At 55.5% G+C, this 12328-nt stretch overlaps 1 protein-coding gene across 8 annotated transcripts in view; it reads left to right on the top strand.

The window, feature by feature from the left end:
• The window catches only part of ZC3H4 (zinc finger CCCH-type containing 4), a 46851-nt gene extending 36679 nt beyond the window's left edge, over positions 1-10172 (top strand). For all 8 annotated transcript variants that reach the window (XM_025424531.3, XM_049109147.1, XM_049109152.1 and 5 more), the window contains 4 exons: positions 887-1251; positions 1453-1796; positions 4894-5145; positions 6342-10172. In XM_025424531.3, the coding sequence (XP_025280316.3) occupies positions 887-1251; positions 1453-1796; positions 4894-5145; positions 6342-7864 (2484 nt within the window). In that variant the 3' untranslated portion in view covers positions 7865-10172. The remainder of the gene's footprint in view (positions 1-886; positions 1252-1452; positions 1797-4893; positions 5146-6341) is intronic.
• The last annotated feature ends 2156 nt before the right edge of the window (positions 10173-12328 follow it).

The raw sequence follows: 12328 nt of genomic DNA on the forward strand, positions 1-12328 counted from the left end.
TGTGTGAGCCAGGAGTAAACTGGAACACAGCTACGCATAAAATCCTACAGAGCTGGTGCACTACTTTGAAGGGTGCTGATAGAATCCCAGCAGTGAACATAGAAGACCAGGACAGTCACTCTAAGGTGATCTAGAGTTAGAGACCCCAATATTGGAGCTGCATGAAGGAAGTGAAGCCACAGAGGTGTGGCACTGTCCTCTCCAGACACCTAGCCCTGCGGTCAGGCTCTGTGGATCATGGTAAGGATTTGGAGTCTGACTATAAGAGTATAGTGAGAAACCCCTTAAAATCCAAAGAGGACACTGGCTTATTAGCCATCAAGTAGGTAACTCGCTACAGCACGGATAAACCTGGCAAGCATGCCACGTGAAAGAAGCCAATCACAGAAGACCACACAGTGTATGATTCTGTTTATACGACCTGTCTGGAATAAGCAGATTGTAGAGTGGCAAGCAGAGTAGTGATTGCCAGGGCCTGGAGGAGGGGGAAGGGGAATGACTACTAATAGGTGTGGGGCCTTCTTTTGGGGTGATGGGAAAAGAAAGTTCTGGAACCAGGTAGAGGTGGTAGTTGTACAACCTCATGACTGCTTAATGCTGTTGAATTATGCAATTCCAAAGGAGGAAAACCAGTACCTTTTAGGTTTTGTATGTTTTGCTGCAAACAGGACTGGCTCCCCCTGCCAGCTGGTCACAGAGCCAATGTGACAGTGGTGGGGGATGATGATTTTTGTGCTGAAGAGGCTTTGTGCTCCTTGGCTTTATATTGGGGAGGGCTGCAGGTCTTTGTGTTTTTGGGTTTTCCTCAGAAAATTTGGCTCCCCACCTGGAAGGCGCATTCCTTGCCCCCTCCTGGTCCTATCTCTCCCTTTGTTCTCACCTACAGATGTTGGCTGACGACGCGGAAGCGGGCGCAGAGGATGAGAAAGAAGTGGAGGAACTGAAGAAGCAGGGCATCAACCCCCTGCCCAAACCACCCCCGGGTGTGGGCCTCCTGCCCACCCCTCCTCGGCCCCCTGGCCCCCCGGCTCCGACCTCTCCCAATGGCAGGCCCATGCAGGGCGGACCCCCACCCCCACCCCCACCTCCGCCCCCACCCCCTGGGCCCCCCCAGATGCCTATGCCAGTGCATGAGCCACTGTCCCCGCAGCAGCTGCAGCAGCAGCAGGACATGTACAACAAGAAGATCCCCTCCTTGTTTGAGATCGTAGTACGGCCCACAGGCCAGCTGGCAGAGAAGCTGGGCGTGAGGTGAGTGCCTTGGGCCCCCAGAGTCAGGCTGGTGGGCCAGTTCTGGCCTCAGCCAGGCTCCTCTGTGCCGGGGACCTGTCACTGTGAGCCTGGTCTGAGCCCTTGGTGACCAACCACGTGGACACCTCCATGTCTCCTCAGGGGGGTGGCTAACCACTCTTGCTCTGCAGCTCCCTCACGGTTACCCTCTCTTCCTCCTAGGTTCCCTGGACCTGGAGGACCACCAGGGCCAATGGGCCCTGGGCCCAACATGGGCCCCCCGGGGCCAATGGGGGGCCCAATGCATCCCGACATGCATCCTGACATGCATCCTGACATGCACCCCGACATGCACCCTGACATGCACCCCGACATGCCGATGGGCCCTGGCATGAACCCTGGCCCACCCATGGGACCTGGTGGCCCCCCAATGATGCCCTATGGTCCTGGAGACTCCCCACATTCTGGAATGATGCCCCCCATCCCACCATCCCAGAACTTCTATGAAAACTTTTACCAGCAGCAGGAGGGCATGGAGATGGAGCCGGGACTCATTGGGGACGCAGGTATGCAGAGCTGGGTGGGGGCTGGGGTGCCACTGCAGTTTCTGGGGAACATAGTCAGGAAGACTTGGGTTTTCTCCTCGGCCCGAGTCTTTCAGAGCATGAATCCAACTCCATCTCTGTCCCGTGAGTGGTTGCACGTTTTCAGTGATGAGGCATTCGCTACCCGTTGAGGTTGAAAGGAGTCTTGTGATACTATCAGTGTAATTTATTTAATGCTTTACAAATTTTGCTGGCTGTGCCTGGAATCGGGACCATGAGAAGTCAGAAGAGCAGATATAGAATGGTTGTGGGCTCTGAGGTGGAGGCTTCCTCTCCAAAGCGGCCTCTTTCCAGATGGTTCTCAGCCTGGAGTTGAGGGTGTCAGCCTTGTGCCTCTGCTTGTTCTGTCCCCATGACTGACCTTCTTCCTTCCTTCCTCTCCTTCCTTCCTTATTCAAACAAGAATGTGTATTGGTAACAATTTAAATGTCTGCCAGTCAGGGTGGTCGGCCGACTGTGCCATGGCCTTTGGGAAGGATAGGGTGAGTCTGCTACTGCCAGCTCCCGGGCTTGGTGCCAGGCCCAGGGTCAGAGCCAACAGGGCAGCCATGGTCCTTGCCTTAGCCACATTGTGGTTGAGGGAAACAGGAAAAGCGTAAGTAAGCGTGGAAGCTCATCTCAGCATCGATCATTTCTCGAGAAAGTCAAACAGTGCTTATGGCAGAGGCAGGTCAAGAGCGTCGGTACCATGTGGGGACAATCAACAGAGGCCTCTCTGAGAAGTGAATGTTGGAGCGTGAAGGGGAGGAAGCCAAGGTGCAGAGATCCCAGGCCACTCAACTCGGGTGAGAAAAGCAGAGGCAGCCATGTAGCTTGGAAAGGGTAAGACAGGAGAGAGAAGTCCCTGTGTGGGACTCTGACAGCCCTGGTGAGGTGGCCTCATTGCAAGAATGAAAGGGTACAGGCAGACGCATTTGAGGGTGATGGGTAGTTGAGGCTGCAGTGGATTCATCAAAGCTTCTGGGCTGCTGTGGAGTCGTCTTGGGCAGAAGCGCCTGCAGTGGGGCACGAATTAGCAAAGCTGGGCTTCATGGTGTGGAGATAGTGCCATGGGGTCAGTGTGTCTCCCCGTATACATGTTATAGGGCAGGAAGGAGCAGAGGGGGATGCCGGCCGTGGGGCAGAGTCACTGGGTGGGTGCTCACGCCATCCCCGATGCCGGGAAGTCCTACTGGAGAGAGCCAGATTGTGGTGGGTGGGGAGCATCTCTGCTTTGGCTGCTCCCTTAAGCAAGAGACGCCCATTTGATAACTGTGTGGAAATGTTGAGGGGTGTCAGAAAGACTGCTAGACTGGAGGTTAGTGTGAGTCTCTGGCATCTGGTGTAGGTAGTGTTCAAAGCCATGAGAGCACGTATTTGGGGGCAAGGAGCAGGAGCTTTAGAAAGATAAGTGACATGTTCTCAGGTCAGGAAAGCAGGCTTTGTGAGGGCGGTGCTGTGGTTCCCTTTTTTTCGTAAATGTATGGAAAAAGGTCTGGGTGTGGAGGAAAAGCAAGTCCATCAAGCTGTTAACAGTAGGTGTTTCTAGAGTAATTCACTCTAATTCCTATATCAGGAAATCTACCCTTTTAAAGTATACTGCTCAGTGGTTTTTACTACATTCACAGCTCTACAGCCTTGGGAAATTCGCTTTGACCGTAGGTTCCATGAAGGGGGGCCTGCGATGCTTTTTCACTGAGTGAGCCCAGCTCCGCACTAGGGCGCCGCATAGCATAGGCTTCCACGCTGAGCTCACATGTTCTGAAGTTTAGGGGCTTAGAAGATGACAAAAAAAAAGAAGATATTTCACTTTTTGCCTTATACACTTCGGGGATGAAATATTTACAAATCATTTTAAGTCTCTAAGTTTAACTTAAATTACAGCTTTACTTTCTTGGTAGCACTGGCTATATTCAGACACTCAGTAGCCCCGTGGAGGGTGGTGGTGGCAAGTTGCACAGTGCAGCTGTGGAACATCTTGTCACCGCAGGACATCCTATGTGTATGGGGCAGCGCTGACCAGACGATGTCTCAACATGCATACACACACACACATAGTCTCCCTGTACAGCCACCCTGTTCCCCCATCCGGGCTCTGATGTGGGTAGAGTTTGTGGAGATTGGTGGCTGATGTCAGGCATCTGCCCGCCTTGCTGGAGTGAAGGCAGAGCCTTCAGCCTCGTGCTTCCTAGATACTGGGTGGGAGAAGCACCCACTGGCCCTGGCCTTAACTGCAGCAGCATACTGAGGAGGATTTGTGGGGTTCCAGAACCCACAAAGGTGGGAGGAGCAGGAATGACCCAGGGGCCTCCTGGTTTGGCATGTGGCCATAGCAACATTTTGGTTATTTCCTTCTGTTTATAAGTTGTTATTGTTGTTGTTTTAAGATTTTATTTATTTATTCATGAGAGACGGGGGGGGGGGGGGGGGGCAGAGACACAGATAGAGGGAGAAGCAGGCTCCATGCAGGGAGATCGATGTGGGATTCGCTCTTGGAACGCTGGGATCAGATGCCCTGAGGCAAAGGCAGACTAAACTGCTGAGCCACCCCGGCATCCCTGTTCATAAGTTTTTGTTCACCATGGTTGAGCTCGTATTACGAGCTCTCTATGACATGCAGTGTTTTTCTGTTCTGGCTATTATAAAGAAACCGTAAAGTGAATGTTCATTGCCAGTAATTAGAGGAGATCCAAAAGCATGTGGGGTCAAAAGTGAAAGACCCTTCAGCCCTGTCTGCCCAGTCTCGTTCCCACGGGGACTGTTTTCTGTCTGTCTTCAAAGCCTTTTCTTTGCGTTTTATAAACATCTGTATGACGTTCCGTCCCGTGTTCAGCATTTGCCCACATCACCAAATTGTGCTGTGAACCCCATTTTCAGTGGCTGCATCCTGGGTGGGGATCCCCTTGTTGGCTGCTGTTGGGCTTTCTGTGGGGACCGTCCCGGGAGGGTAGGAAGGGTTGGGCTGCACGTTGTCACCCATCACCATTGGGGGGTGGTTCTCTGGTCAAGGGTGCACAGGTGGGCTGGAGTTGGCTACGAGGCCCTTCCCGACACGAACCCTGGTTCTTCCCTGCCACAGAGGACTACGGGCGCTACGAAGAGCTGCCGGGGGAGCCGGGGGAGCACCTCTTCCCCGAGCCCCCTCTGGAGCCTGACAGCTTCTCTGAGGGAGGGCCCCCAGGCCGGCCGAAGCCGGGCGCCGCTGTCCCCGACTTCCTGCCCTCAGCCCAGAGGGCCCTGTACCTGAGGATCCAGCAGAAGCAGCAGGAGGAGGAGGAGAGAGCGAGGAGGCTGGCTGAGAGCAGCAAGCAGGACCGGGAGAATGAGGAAGGCATGTGTCCTCCCCAGGGGCAGGGGCTTCCCCAGACAGGCACGGGCCCCCTGGGCCACTGTGCAGTGGAGCGGTGGGGAAGGCCTAGGTGGGGGTTTGTGTCGGAAAGGAGCCTGTGGCCAGGAAGGATCCTTGGCCCAGGGCCGTGAAGCCAGGCTGCAGATGCTGCATTGCATGTCCCTAAGAAAATTGGAAGTCAGGGCTGCTGTTCTGTGTCTTGAGGGTCAAGAAAGACCCTGATCCCATCAAGGAGGGAGGTGGGCTGGTCCCTGGAGGGAGACCGCAGCCAACAGGATTTCCCTTCTGCGCCCTTAGAGAGAAGGCTGAAAGGAGAGGCTCACAGCCCCTTTCCCTAGACCATGTTCTCAGAAAGTCAGCAGATGACAGCTAGTTGCTGACATCAACCAGTAACAGTCACAGTCCCAGCTGCCAGATCACTCGGTGACCTGATGGCATCCAGCCCAGGAGGAAATGGGGTGGACAAATGGTGTCTAGAACCAGGAGCCTGAGGCCACAGGTGGCCCTTGTGGGATCCCAGGAGCAGGTGGGGACAGGGGGAAGAGGGGACAGCGCCCTCCATTGGTGGCTCTGGTTTTTCCTGCCCAGAAGGTTGGACTTAGGCCAGTTTCTGAGTCAGCCCACCCGGCCCCGCCTCTCATCAGCCGGTGACTGCCCTTCCCATGGTAACATGGCAAGAGGCCTGGGGACCAGTGTCTGTGAGCCCCAAGTGAGAGCAGAGTCAGTGGTAGCTGCGCCCAGCTGCCCAGGGCTGGGCCTGCTGTGTTGGGACCTCAGTCTGTGGAGGGTGAGGACAAGGTGGCAGGGCCCTGGGCTAGGATGCGGAGCTCAGTCCCTGCTCTGCCCCTGATCTCATGGCACTGTCCACACCTCTGCTTTCTCATCTGTCAACAGGGCTTGATAATACTGCTTCCTGGGTGGTTGTGAGAATTAATAAGACCAAGCACTTAGAGTAGTGCTGGCACATGGGGGAAAGGTCTAGAAACATTAGATAGTGACCTGCCAGGCTCAGCCCACCTGAGCTCAGTGTCTGTTCATGGCCGCCTGCCAAGGGAGGGGAAACTGAGGTTGTCAGAGGTAAGGCAGAGGAGCCGTTCACCCAGTGGGCTGCTGTGGGGTCCACAAGGGCTGGTACCACATGTGGTCACTCACCTCCCTCCTCCTCTGTTCTTCCTTAGGTGACACGGGAAACTGGTACTCTAGTGATGAGGATGAGGGTGGGAACAGCGTCACTTCCATCCTGAAGACCTTGAGACAGCAGACCTCTAGCAGACCCCAGGCTTCTGTCGGGGACCTGAGCAACAGTGGGCTAGGAGATCCCCGCCTCCAGAAAGGACACCCCACAGGAGGCCGGCTGGCTGACCCTCGTCTCAGCCGGGACCCCAGACTCACCCGCCACGCCGAGGCTTCCAGCAGGTCTGGCCCAGGAGACACAGGGCCCTCCGACCCTCGGTTGGCTCGCTCCCTGCCCACCCCAAAACCCGAAGGCGGCCTTCATTCCAACCCTGCAGGCCCTGGAGGCTCCAAGGGGGCTGGACCACCCCCTGCAGAAGAGGAGGAAGGGGAGCGGGTCCTACGGGAGAAGGCCATGACCATTCCCCTGGACCCTCTCCCTGGACACCCACTGCGGGACCCAAGATCCCAGCTGCAGCAGTTTAGCCACATCAAGAAAGATGTGACCCTGAGCAAGCCAAGCTTCGCCCGCACTGTGCTCTGGAACCCTGAAGACCTGATCCCCTTGCCCATCCCCAAGCAGGATGCGGTCCCCCCTGTCCCTGCAGCCCTGCAGTCCATGCCCACCCTGGATCCCAGGCTGCACCGTGCCACTGCCACAGGACCCCCCAACACTCGACCGCGCCTGGGCACCTCCACAGACCCTGGCACATCCGGGTCTAACCTGCCTGACTTTGAGCTCCTCTCTCGCATCCTTAAGACCGTCAATGCCACGGGCCCCTCAGCAGCCCCTGGCTCCAGCGACAAGCCCAGTGACCCGCGGGTGCGGAAGGCACCAACCGACCCTCGGCTTCAGAAACCAGCAGACTCTGCTGCCTCCTCCCGGGCTGCCAAGCCTGGCCCCACTGAAGCATCGTCTCCAGCCGGCAGCCCCAGCGGGGAGTCCTCCCCACCAGCCACCGCCCCCTACGACCCCCGAGTGCTGGCTGCCGGTGGGCTGGGCCAGGGCAGCGGGAGCAGCCAGAGCAGTGTGCTGAGCGGCATCAGCCTCTATGACCCCAGGACTCCCAACGCAGGTGGCAAAACTACTACAGAGCCGGTTGCTGATGCGGGTGCCCAGCCCAAGGGCCCCGAGGGCAATGGCAAGAGCTCGGCCACGAAGGCCAAGGAGCCCCCCTTCATCCGTAAGTCCGCCCTCGAACAGCCAGAATCTGGGAAGTCCAGTGCAGATGGCAGTGCAGCCACAGCCACAGACAGATACAACAGTTACAACCGGCCCCGGCCCAAGGCTGCAGCAGCCCCCGCCACTACTCCTGGCGCCCCGCCACCAGAGGGTGCCTCACCCCAGCCTGGTGTGCACAACCTGCCGGTGCCTACCCTCTTTGGGACTGTGAAACAGACGCCCAAGACGGGCTCTGGGAGCCCATTTGCTGGCAACAGCCCAGCCCGCGAGGGTGAGCAGGACGCGGGGTCCCTGAAAGATGTTTTTAAAGGCTTTGACCCCACTGCCTCCCCCTTTTGCCAGTAGTGTTAAGGTGGAGTCAAGTGCTCCCTGCACCCCACCCTTCCCAGGGCAATATTTAAGGGCAGCAACCAGAGTTGGGAACTTGGGGGGAGGGGGGCTCCGGGTGTTTTTTTTTTTTTTTCCTCTCCATCTCTCTCACTTTTTCTCTCTCTTTCTCTTTTTATGTTTCTTTTTTAATAGTACTTTCTTTACAGCATATAAATTGTATATAACCATTTTCACTCAGTTCTGGTCAGTGCTGTGGGGCTCCCAGGCCCCCGCCAGGAAAACCTACTTGTGTACGTGAGCAGTGGCCAGTCCTCTGAGCCTCAGCCCCAGCTGGCACTCCCTCTGGCCGGGCTCAGTTGTCAGGGACTCTCTAAAGGCTGGAGCCCAAGTCTGGTGGCTGGGGGTCCAGTGGGTTTTCTGGGCAAAGCCTGGCCCATCCTCGGCCCCCCGCCCACCCCCGGAGGACAAAGGGAACAGTAGGTGTCCAAAGGCACCAAATGCTGCTCACCCCATATGAGTGAGGAGAGAGGAAGCCGAGACAGTTGGCAGGCCCTGACCTGTTTCAGGGACTGAAGGAAGGAAACCATTTGAAAGAAAGGCAGAGAGCCCTTGGAAGCTGCCTGGTCCAGGAGAAGCAAGCCCCTTCTGCTCCTGTCTCATGCGGATTCACACCCCACAGCCTCCCTGCTGCCGTCCATCCAGAGTTCGTCCTCAGACCCACACACCCTCTGCCCACATGAGAAGACTCCAGGGTGAGAGATGGACCTGGAGGTGGCAGGGCTGGTGTGGAGTGGCATACCTAAAGCTGCCTCCAGGAGGCAGCCTCCACAGACCGTGTGTTGTCTGTCAGTATTAGCCCCTGTCCTGTCCCGTCGCAGCCACGCCCTCTTCCCCTCCAGGCTGAGGTCTTTCCTGGTCCTCAGGAGCCAGAGCACCCAGTGTGCTGGCCCCAGCCCTAATGGGGATAGCTCAAGGATCCGCGGTGTGGCCGCTCCACCAGGCTCCCGCTGCTGGGAGCCCCGGGTGATTCTTGGCAAAGTGTTTTCTGCTCTCCACTCACTTCGAACCTCCTTTGCACCTTGTCTAACTTAGGGCCCGTGGTTTTGGTGTGTTTGGTTTTCTTCCCAGCTGACAGGTGCATGGGTTCAAAGGCATGTCACAGTGGTGGATTTGGGGGGCTTGAGGAAAGGGCAGAGGCTAGTCAGGAAAGGGTAGGGGGCTGCTGGGCCCCTCTAGGAATGGCCCAATGGGACTCCCTGCTTGCAGGTGGAAGGTGAGGAACCAGAAGTCTACATCCTGCTCCCCTCCTCCGGCTGAGCCGGGATGGGAGCAGAGACGTCTGCACTGGGCTCTCCCTACCTGCCCCAGGACCCTGGCTGAGGTCCAGCTCTGTCCACAGAGCTCCGGAGGAGGGCCCACCCTGTGGAGGTGGCCTTGGGGAGGCCAGCCTGGGTCTCGAAGGTCCTTCCCGTCTGTGTGTTAGCACCTGCTGGCCGCCTCTTGCCTTTTTCTCCTCATCCCATCACCACACTTGGCTTGTGTAAGGCCCCCACCTCTTCCTTGCTAATAATAATGAGGAAACCTGATGACCCAGCCAAAGGGTTTCCCCTCCCAGCTCCTTGGGGTGGGAGGTGAGTGAGGCTCCTGTACCAAACCCCTGTCCCCAGAAAAAGAAAAAACAGTCATTGAGTTTGGGGCTGGAAGCTAGGGTGGGAGAAGGCAGCCCACAGGGTCAGTGCGCCGTGATCAGGTTTGGTTTGTCTTTGTCTTTTCTGTTTTTGTTGTTTTTAAACAATCATTAGTGAGATTTTTCTTCAGCCACCAGTGTTGGCCTTGAAGCAAAGGGCTGTAGCCCTTGGTGTTTGTAAAATAAGTAAGAATACACAGTGTGGCTGTGGATTTTTTTTTCTCCCTCCTTTCAGAATTTTCTTTTGTAAAAGCAAAATTAAATACTTTTTTTAAAACCGAAATCTGTGGATGAAATAGAAGCTGGAACCCTCCTGTCGGAATATTCAGCCTAAGAACCTCATGGGACTATGAATTCCCCCGAAATTTTCATTTGCCATCAGGCTAAGCTTTTAAAAACAAAATGTTCTCTAACCAGGATTGTAACAAAAGTGTAAATACTACTTCAGAGTTGAGAGTTGATGGTGCAAATATGTATATAACGTACTGTATTTTTACAATGATCATCGCATGACTGTCCCGGCTCCCTTTTTGTACTCCTTATCTGTCTTCCAGAAATGTCACCTGCCCTTTCTCCTGTGGTCTCTTAATCCAATAATTGTATTACTGCCATTAAAGGATGCAGTTATTTTAAAAACCCTGCAGTCTCGCCTTTCTATGCTGCCCCCACCATCCCTCACCCTGGGAATGACAAGACCTAGGTCTGTTCTCTTAGCAGCCTGACATTTGTGATTACACTGTGGGATCGGTGCCTAAAACAGGCCATGCTTTCCTTAGCAGTTGGCACCTGCCTCCCATGGTTCCTGATTCCCTGTTTTGGGCCAGCCTCAGCATGCAGAGATACAGGGGTGAGCTGCATAGCACTGCCTCTGCACAACCCAGGGAAGGCCAACAGGACTGGCTTCCAGGGATGAAAAGAAACGGGAGCCCTGACCACTACAGACTGAATGTGTGTGTTGCCTCAAAATTTGTATAGTGGGGATCCCTGGGCAGCGCAGCGGTTTAGCACCTGCCTTTGGCCCAGGGCGAGATCCTGGAGACCCGGGATCGAATCCCACATTGGGCTCCTGGTGCATGGAGCCTGCTTCTCCCTCTGCCTATGTCTCTGCCTCTTTCTCTCTCTCTCTCTGACTGTCATAAATAAAAATTTAAAAAAAATTAAAATCGTATAGTAACACACCTGTTTCCCCAGTGCCATGGTGTTGGGAGGTGGTGAGGTCAGGAGGATGGAGCTCTTCCACTGCTTACTGGTCTACGCTGGTAAGCTCTAAGTTTACATAAAAATTGCAGGATGCATGAATTTCTTCCAATTCACCCATATTGAGTGAGGATGACTTCACCTGTGACTCAAAGCTCCTAACTCAGCTGGCTTAAACAGCTAGGAGTCCAGCATCTCAGGAAGGTCAGCAGGGCAGTTCTGGAGTTGGTCAAGTTGGAGTGGACTCTAAACCCGCTAGGGCCAGCTTTCATACTGCTGGTTATCCCCTCAGGATTGCAAGATGGCTAGAGCACCTGGCAGTGTCCGTGTAAAAGTAAAGAGGGAACTCTTCTGTCTCCCCATGAGCGAGGGAACGCTTCCTGGGAACCCCTCGGCAGACTCCTGTCCGGTCTCATTGGCCCTCTGCGTTGGTCGCTGGCAGGAGGGACGCTGAAGTCTCGTGTTTTGTTCTTAGACTAATCAAAGTTCCAGTGTCCAAGGGATCCCTGGGTGGTGCAGCGGTTTGGCGCCTGCCTTTGGCCCAGGGCACGATCCTCCAGACCCGGGATCAAATCCCACATCGCGCTCCCGGTGCATGGAGCCTGCTTCTCCCTCTGCCTATGTCTCTGCCTCTCTCTCCCTCTGTATGACTATCATAAATAAATAAAATAAAAAAGTTCCAGTGTCCTGAGGCAGAGCACGGAAATGCCCTTTGGGCTCCCAAGGCAGGGGAGGCACGGGGGTTGAGAACCACAGGGACTATTCAGCCAACAGTCAGGCTTGTGGGACATGTACCCACGACACACCAGATCCTGTGGGCAGCATTGGGCTCCTGCACTGGCTGGGACAGGGCCCTGCAAGGGGGAAGGAGCTAGCACCTGGACCCAGCAGGGGGGTTGGCAGGTCCTGGCGAGCCTCGAAGGCGTTGCTACAGACATGGACAGGGAAGAGCCCTGGAGACTTAGGTGCTCATAGAAGATAGTGACTGGGTCATCTGCCTGGACGCTAAACCTTACTTCTGACAGGCATGTGGGAAATGGATCCACTAGGCCAAAGTGGGGGGGTGGGTGCAGGCAGCCTGGTGGAATGACAAAGCAAGAGGACCAGGGGTCTGGGGAGCCAATGGACCTGAGACTCAGGGCGGAGATAGGAGTTGGCAACAGTTACATGGTGGGTGACAGGACGAGTCAGAGAGGATGTCTGAGAGCCTGCCGGAGGCCAGTTCCTTGGCTGAGATGGCACTGGGGAGAAGCAGGTGGTCTGGGAACTGGCTCAAAGCAGCTCTGGACTGGGGCTCTGAGTCTAGGCTGTGGGGGTCCCTGCTTAGAGCTGGGCAGTAGAGATGCTGGAACGGATGATGTCTTAAGAAGTGCATGGAGTTGGGATGCTTGGGTGGCTCAGCGGTTGAGCATCTGCCTTGGGCTCGGGGCGTGATCCCAGAGTCCTGAGATCGAGTCCTGCATCGGGCTCCCTGCAGGGAGCCTGCTTCTCCCTCTGCCTGTGTCTCTGCCTCTCTCTCTGTGTCTCATGAATAAATAAATAAAATCTTAAAAAAAAAAAAAAAAAAGAAGAAGAAGAAGAAGTGCATGGAGTCC

Source organism: Canis lupus, chromosome 1 (assembly GCF_003254725.2).
Source record: "Canis lupus dingo isolate Sandy chromosome 1, ASM325472v2, whole genome shotgun sequence".
NCBI lineage: Eukaryota > Metazoa > Chordata > Mammalia > Carnivora > Canidae > Canis > Canis lupus.